The 8,813-nt window shown below is 36.2% G+C and overlaps 1 protein-coding gene across 1 annotated transcript; it reads left to right on the top strand.

The window, feature by feature from the left end:
- The first annotated feature begins 388 nt into the window (after positions 1 to 388).
- LOC125093767 (serine/threonine-protein phosphatase 6 catalytic subunit-like) lies at positions 389 to 1,918 on the top strand. The gene has a single exon (XM_047719419.1). The coding sequence runs from the start codon at positions 423 to 425 to the stop codon at positions 1,338 to 1,340; it is 918 nt and encodes a 305-aa protein (XP_047575375.1). The 5' UTR covers positions 389 to 422; the 3' UTR covers positions 1,341 to 1,918.
- Positions 1,919 to 8,813: the final 6,895 nt, after the last annotated feature.

The raw sequence follows: 8,813 nt of genomic DNA, 5'->3' as shown, positions 1-8,813 counted from the left end.
TTGTCATGTTTTAAATGTGCTAATATTATGTTTTGTTTATATGTGAGAGACTTAACAAAATGCTTCATCATTTTACTCAAATCAATCTATCAAGTTCCACTTTAATGGAATCCCTCTGGCACACTGCTTTTCCTCAGAGTCACCTATAAGAACATAAGTAATACAACATTGAAGAGTACCATTTTGTCTGGATTAAGAAGACTAGTATGAAATGCAAAAAGAAAGAGGGAAGGAAAGGAAAAGGAAAGGGAAGGAAAGGAATGGAAAGGAAAGGAAAGGAGGAAGGAAGAAAGGAAGGAAGGGGGAAGGGAGGGAGGGAGAGAGGGAGGGGAGGCAGGAAGAAATATTGCAAAACAGGCAAGGTTAAAAAAAAGAGGGGGAGGCCGCTGCCGCCGCCGCCGTCGGGGCTTGTTAATTCTAAAATGGCGCCCCTAGACTTGGACAAGTATGTGGAGATAGCGTGGCTGTGCAAGTACTTACCGGAGAACGACCTGAAGCGGCTATGTGACTATGTTTGTGACCTCCTCTTAGAAGAGTCAAATGTCCAGCCAGTATCAACACCAGTAACAGTGTGTGGAGACATACACGGACGGTTTTATGACCTTTGTGACCTATTCAGAACTGGAGGTCAGGTTCCTGACACAAACTACATATTTATGGGTGATTTTGTAGACAGAGGTTACTATAGTTTGGAGACCTTCACTTACCTTCTTGCACTAAAGGCTAAATGGCCTGATCGTATTACACTTTTGCGAGGAAATCATGAGAGTAGACAGATAACACAGGTGTATGGATTTTATGATGAGTGCCAAACCAAATATGGAAATGCTAATGCCTGGAGATACTGTACCAAAGTTTTCGACATGCTCACAGTAGCAGCTTTAATAGATGAGCAGATTTTGTGTGTTCATGGTGGTTTATCTCCTGATATCAAAACACTGGATCAAATTCGAACCATTGAACGGAATCAGGAAATTCCTCATAAAGGAGCATTTTGTGATCTGGTTTGGTCAGATCCTGAAGATGTGGATACTTGGGCAATCAGTCCCCGAGGAGAAGGTTGGCTTTTTGGCGCAAAGGTCACAAATGAGTTTGTTCATATCAACAACTTAAAACTCATCTGCAGAGCACATCAACTAGTGCACGAAGGCTATAAATTTATGTTTGATGAGAAGCTTGTAACAGTATGGTCTGCTCCTAATTACTGCTATCGTTGTGGAAATATTGCTTCGATCATGGTCTTCAAAGATGTAAATACAAGAGAACCAAAGTTATTCCGGGCAGTTCCAGATTCAGAACGTGTTATTCCTCCCAGAATGACGATGCCGTATTTCCTTTGAGGCCTTCGCCCATCCTACTGACCCATTTTCCCTCCCTCTTCTTACCCCAACTTTCGTGTATTACCCTCTACAATATACTTTTTATCGAGCACTTTGCTGCTGAAATGCTGCCTCTTGCCTTTTTTTTTTTAATTTTAAATTATCTAAATTTATTGTTTGTTATGGTGTCTATAGCAATGTTTTTCTATCAATTTTCTCCTCCATCCCATCCCCACCTTGGACTCATTTGAGAAGACTTGAGAAATGTCTTAATACTCTCACACTGCTTCATGTAGCTCTTGTTTATTTACTGGTCTGCGGGAAACAGGATGCGTTTCCTCTTTTTTTAAAAAGCCAATTGACAGAACAGACTACCCCGAAATGCTCCTCCTTTTGTATCATTCAGGCTTTTGTTTTAGTTTGGTAAGTTTTAAGAAATTTCAGCAGCAAAGTTGTTATTCAATGGGCACGATGGACTGCAAATGCCTCGAGTTATGTATACCTGTCCCAGCTGTAAACTTCATTGTCCTTTGTTGGATGATATTTTAAATGGATATAAAATAAATTGGTCTAAAGGGCAAAAAAAAAAAAAAAAAAAAGAGCGGGAGGGTAGACGTAACAAAGCACATGTTATGGCAAACAGGGTAACAACATTAGATTCCACAAACAGATTGGCCCACTTAGTTCTGAACTACTCCATATGGCTAAGAATTCAAGAAAATTTATCTTTTCTTTCCATACAAATTTTCATAGAGGTAGCATTCTCAACACATATAGGGCACAAGGACAATGGAAATAACGGGATTTTCCTAGATATGCATTCCAAATCTAACCCAAATATGCAGACTAATATACTTAAATGATATCTTAGATCTCTAATATGGAAGACATATTGTTTGTATCATTTTTTTCAGCATTGGGACAGTTGTGCACTGATGTATTCATATTTCTTTATCCTTTGCCATTCATGATCATGACAAAAATATTAATAAGCAATAGAGGTACTACTTGGAGAAATGGGATTGAATAAAGATAACTGATTCATGGAATTCTGGAAACCACAATACATAAATAATTGAAGGAGCTTGGTGGCCCAAGGAGAGAATATGAAAAGAAAAAAATATGTCTGTCTTCAAAAATGTTAAGAATTTCCATATAAAAATTTTAAACGTTATTTTCTGTTATTTTAGAAGAGACACCTTAAAATCTGAAAAAAATACTTACATGGAGGCAGATTGGAACTCAATGCAATGTGAAGCTTTCGGGAAATTAGTTATTCAACAATAAAACTCAATTGCAGGCAAGCAGACAGCTCTTCTTCATTAGAATTGTGAAAGTAGATATAGCTATTCTTGAGCAGCTATAGAAGAAATTTCTGCACCTATTGGAGTTTAAACCAGATCAATAAATAAGGTTCTTTCTGACCATTAAATTTTACTAACGTTTTCCTAATGTTATCATGATAACCTTTGTAAGGGTTCATAGTAATTACTCAAATTTAAAGGGAAGAGAAGGTAATATTTATGTCTAATGTTGTAAAGCAAATTAGTAATTAAAATACACTGAACTAAGCTTGGTTCTAATATTATTTAGTGTGGTATTTTGGCATTTCTCTCTGATTTGTTCCACAATCTCTGAAAAATAAACGACTTGATTTGAAGATTCTAGGCATTTTAAACCATCATATCCCTACACATTGGTTCTCTAAGCCAATAATTCTATTCACATCCACCTTCTCTGTTTTGAAAGAAACTCTTTCTGATTCAATCAAGACCCAAAATACAACCCTCTGATAAACAAGTATAGTTACGTCTTCCTTTCTGTTTCCTTAGCACTCTCGTAAGTACTATTAAAGAAGTATGCCCACTGAACTGTAATTATTGCCTTGGGTTTCTGTGTTGTTATTTAGAGTCTGAGGATCATAAGTCAGAAGATGTATCTGCGTTTTTTGAACTCCTTATACCTTTCGCAATCTCAGAAACATTCATTTGAGTAAGCATTTGTTAGGTGTTGTTTAGTCAACATTAGCCTATTGCCACACACTTACTGACGGGTACATGAGGTACATGACGGGTACATGAGGGTCAGGAGAAGAACCACGTACAATTAGAGCTGCAAGGATTCTCCTCCATATCTATGTATGGTGCAGATGGTTCCCGACTTACAACGGTTCGATTTACAATTTTTCAAGTTTATGATGGTGTTAAAGCCATATGCGTTGAGTAGAAACCATATGTTGAGTTTTGATCTTGATCTTTTCCCAGGCTAGTGTTATGGGGTACAATGCTGTCATGATGCTGGGCGGTGGCAGTGAGCCATAGCTCCCAGGCGGCCCCATCATCACAAGGACAAACAACCAATACACTTACAACCATCCTGTGACCATGCAACCACTCTGTTTTTCATTTTCAGTACATACTTAATTTATTGAATGAAATTACAGGAGATATTCAACACTTTATTTTAAGATAGGCTTTGTGTTTAATGATTTTGCCCAACCATAGGCTAATATAAGTGTGCGGAGCATGTTTAAGTTAGGAAATGCTAAGCTATGATGTTCAGTAGGTTAGGTGTATTAAACGCATGTACAATTTACAATATTTTCAATTTGCAATGGGTTTATCAGGATGTAACCCTACAGTAAGTTGAGAAAGATACGTATGTCCCATAGACCAGAATTAAACTGGTTAGAATATACTGAATCTGGACCACAGACCATTTTTTGTTTGTTTGGCTGGCAAGTGTCTTAAACTACATCCTTTACTAACACTTAAAAGTCATATTGCAAATAATAATCTGGATATCTGATTTTTATTTAAAAGCAGTCACACTATTGTCCTTACGTTTCATCATTCTTGACCCTTTAGACAGAGCATATATATTCTGACACATATATATCGTCAAACTTCCCACAATCCCCTTTTGTCTCCTGGCCACAAAAGCTAAAAAGCTGTTGACATTTATCAGGCTACAACCAGCACATAATGCCCACTATGTTCTTGTTCCTCTTCACCTCTGGGGTTTAGAATTCCTGTTACTATTTCCTCTTAAGATGAAATCTGGTGCTTAGCTCTCTAATGTAATAAGTAGGTATGTGCCATATGTCTTCTTTCTGCTCAGGATGTATACTTTAAAAAACAAACAAACAGGAAATTTACAGTGCTGGAGTAGGAGTTAGATGCAGGGAATTAAGGGTTCATTGCAATGCCTTTATTTATAAAGAGGAAAGTCTTCTTTATTTCACACAAATGCTAATACAAAAGTAATCCTCCATATCCTATTCCTAACACAAACACCATTATAATTCCTGAGCTACAAGAGGTCAAAGTGGATTCATTCAAACAGCGGTATAATCAGTGGAAAGTACAAACTGACTGACCATATGTTAAAGAAACATCAACAGAAAGAAACAGTACAGAGTTTGGGTATGCAGGCTATGGTGTCAATTCTAGCTCTGATATAGCTACACTGACCTGGAACAATTAATTAATCTCTGTATCTCAATTTACAAACCATAAAGTGGACAATAGGATAATACTTATTTCTTAATGTTTTTGAGGATTATTGAGATGAAATTATTTTAGAGTACCTTGAACAATGCTAGGCAAATTAAAAGGACTCAATAAATATGAGGGGGTGTGTGTGTATATGTGTGTGTGTGTGTGTATGTATAAAGATTGTACATTAATAGGTAATATTCAATGCTATGTTTTAATATTAACCTTTCTCAGCTAATGTATTTACAGAGTAAAATTTGAAGTGTACATCTTCACAATAAATAAAGACTATGACAACTGTTTGGTTGTTATTAAGCCAATGTTGCGCAATTGATGGATGATAAATTTTCAATATTTATACATGGTGGCATCTAAGAGTAAGTTACTTGTATTTTGGGCTTTAACAAAAAGAAATGTATTTTAAATGAAGGTCTTAAATCTCATACTTCACCTGGCAGAGTCTAGAATTTAACTCGTAAGAGATTTTTGAAGTTGCCTCCCAATCTATGTATCTGTGCGAATGCTTAAGGAGTGACTTTCCTTGAGTACTGGCAGAAACCACAAGTGAAATCTTCAAAATAGTATCAAATGACATTTAAAACTATCTTCCTGGGTTACCAGGAGGCGGACTTTATAATCCTCGCTAGCCTCAGCCAGGAAAAGGCAACCGGACTGAGTTACCTAGAAATTTCTTTCATTACTTGGAATTATTTTTTTTAAATTTTGTTTCTGTTTCTCACTATTAAATTTTCCTTAATATTAAAACCTGAGGTAAAAAGTAATTTCATTTCAACATGGGCAGAAATTGGAAATCTACTGCTTAATCTGATAGTCTATATACTCCTCCAGATACTATCTGTACGACCAAGGGGAGTGAAAATGAATGTTGACAAAGGGCATGTCAAATGATTTTGAGTGGGGTTGATGGCCAGACTAAGATAGGATTTTGTTAATTTTCTGGTACCTGCTTTTGTGATTATTTCCAGATGTCCTTGGAGATTATAGTTGTTCAAAAATTATTTTGTTGGCAATTTAGTAATATAATTATTTTGTTTCAGAATTTTGATACAAACCAAGAACTTTATCAATGAAAAATTGCTTTTTCTTTCCAAAAACTTTATAGGACTCAAGCCACTTGCCAGTACTGTTTAAAATTTAGATGTCATACAATTTATCATTCAAACTGGGACACTTTTGAGAATGAAAGTGTAATTAATAATAACAATAGGAATATAGGGTTAAATCAAACCATCTCAGGCAAAAGAGGGTATACAGCCTCCCTAATTATAAGAATATTGACCAGCCATTTTTTTCTTTCAAATAATTTGCTTGTGTCAACAGGGAAAACCTGTGAAATAATCCTAAGAATTGCTTTTATATGACACTTTAAAATGAGGTATTTTTAAAGAAACACTGAAAAAGAGAAGAAAAGCCTGTGGTATTTTAAAGTGAGCATGGGATAAAGGGATAGTTTTCCTCTCTCACCAATTACCGTGGTATTGTTACAGGTGTTAAGCATGGACCGTAGCCTGCCCAAGTCTGGATTGTTTTCATACACGATAATCTCTCATCACAGTGTCCTATAGCAATAGGATCTGAAGCTAATATAAGTTTATCCTTCTTGACTGGCTCATTAGTAGATTATCTTATTCCACGAACTTTCAGATTGATATAAAAGTAGGCAAAAAATGCCTGACAAAGCAGAATCTATATGGATTAGTGTATCTATCCATTTGCTGGATGTTGCTGCTTCTGCTACCTTCTAAAATATTATTTAACGCAACTTGGTTTTTTATATGTACATCTTTTTTTCTCTGTATAAACCTGTTATGGATATATGAGTTAAGAATTTTATATCCTAGGGGCACCTGGGTGGCTCAGTGGATTAGGCCGCTGCTTTTGGCTCAGATCATGATCTCAGGGTCCTGGGATCGAGTCCCGCATCGGGCTCTCTGCTCAGTGGGGAGCCTGCTTCCTCCTCTCTCTGCCTGACTCTCTGCCTACTTGTGATCTCTCTCTGTCAAATAAATAAATAAAATCTTAAAAAAAAGAATTTTAGGGACGCCTGGGTGGCTCAGTTGGTTAAGCAGCTGCCTTCGGCTCAGGTCATGATCCCAGCGTCCTGGGATCGAGTCCCGCATTGGGCTCCTTGCTGGTCAGGGAGCCTGCTTCTCCCTCTGCCTCTGCCTGCCATTCTGTCTGCCTGTGCTCGCTCTCTCTCCCTCTCTCTCTGACAAATAAATAAATAAAAAATCTTTAAAAAAAAGAATTTTATATCCTATACTTTTGTGAGATAATGGTATAGATAAAATTCTGTATCTAAAAATAAAGACCCATCCTTGACATAAATTCCTTTCAGCCGGTTCCTTAATTTTAGTGTGTCTAGGAATCTCATGAGTACATGTTCAGAAATTATATGTTAGAAGTTATGGGTGGGGTACAAGAACTTACTATTTTAACAATGTCTCAGATGATTTTGATGTAGGTAGTCCATTGACTTTGTTTGTGTGAAACTACTTTACAACAGATATTGAGAAATAAGAATGCATATAGGTAAATCCCCTGTGAGTTGTTTCTGTGTAAGTTCTATACAAAATTTCTTGATATTTCAGTCAAGAAACTTAATAGACCATTCATGGAGCACTGAGTCCTTTCATGCACACAGTAAATGTTTATTGAGAACTCTGCTGGATGCTGGGGTTAGAATGGTACACAAGAAAAAAGGGTTCATTTCCTCCAAGAATCTAGCATAGATAGACAGACAGGTCAGGCTAGATTGTGAGGACTACAGTGGGAAACACATGGTGGTATAGAAGCACACAGAAATATTCTTCACCCAGAAGGAAATTCAGGGTAGTCTTCTCAGAAGAAGTGCCATCTAAACTAAGAAACAAAAAGTAGTAAGATGCAGTTCAATGAAAGGTAAAGAGAGGGCAAAAATGATCATGCACTATCAGCTAGTCTGGGGAACAGAATGATTACATGTCCTAGAGCATGATGTCTTTAGTACTGGAGGGCAACAGGGAGGGATGAAGATGAGAAATGTGACTCATGTGGGAAGCTATCATCAGACCATGAAATGACTGGTAAACCATACCACAGAGTTTAGATTCAATCGGAATTCTTATCCTTAACAACTTTCATTTAGCTCAATGTTCTCTTTAATCAAATTAGTATCTCATTTTATTTCACATGCACACTTTGTTTCCAAATGATTCTGGTGATTTTCCAATAGTTAGAGACTATCATGAGGTTTACTAAAATATTTTAAATACATCTTTTTTTGTAAGTTTGCCATACTAGTTATCTGTATTTTTAAAATAATAGTACTTTTAGTTTCTCTAACAAAGTGCCTAAATTTAAACAAAATATTCCATGCTTGTTTTTGTCAATAGTTTCTCTTATTACAAGCATACTGCTTCTAATTGCATAGATTTCTCTTTGCTGTTTTTCTTATTAAGGATAAACTCAACTGATGAATTCAATACCCCAGGAGCTTTAAAGTCATCATTAATTTAATGTCACTCACTCTTCATTTATTAGTGGTCCTAATTTCTCATCAACCCTGAAATATTTGGAGAAGCTGACCTATATGATTTGATCCCAGTTGCAGGTATTAATTAATCAAGCTCTCTGACTGCCCTTATGCTTCCCTGACAGCTTTAATATTGAAACAATCTTTACTTGGGTTTTTTCCTCCCCTTCACTTGCAGTATCGTGTTAGTTGGTAAAATTTGGAAAGACACCTTTAGAAAAGTGATGTGCAATTCTCTGAATGTAAACATAAGCTTTCCAAGTTACTTAATACTTATGTACATCAAATTTTATTTTAGTTTTTGACTAAAGATATCAAATAACTTGGACATGTACACTATATCTGATTCCTAGCTAGTCTATATAAAATGTGATTCCCATCACATTTACTGTTTTCAGCAGAAATTAAATATTACGACCTCCTATAAAAATGCTTATAAATGTGTGGTCCATAGACCACCAT

Source organism: Lutra lutra, chromosome 2 (genome assembly GCF_902655055.1).
Source record: "Lutra lutra chromosome 2, mLutLut1.2, whole genome shotgun sequence".
NCBI lineage: Eukaryota > Metazoa > Chordata > Mammalia > Carnivora > Mustelidae > Lutra > Lutra lutra.
The sequence above is the reverse complement of the archived record's forward strand: the minus strand, read 5'-3'. Positions and strand labels throughout refer to the sequence as shown.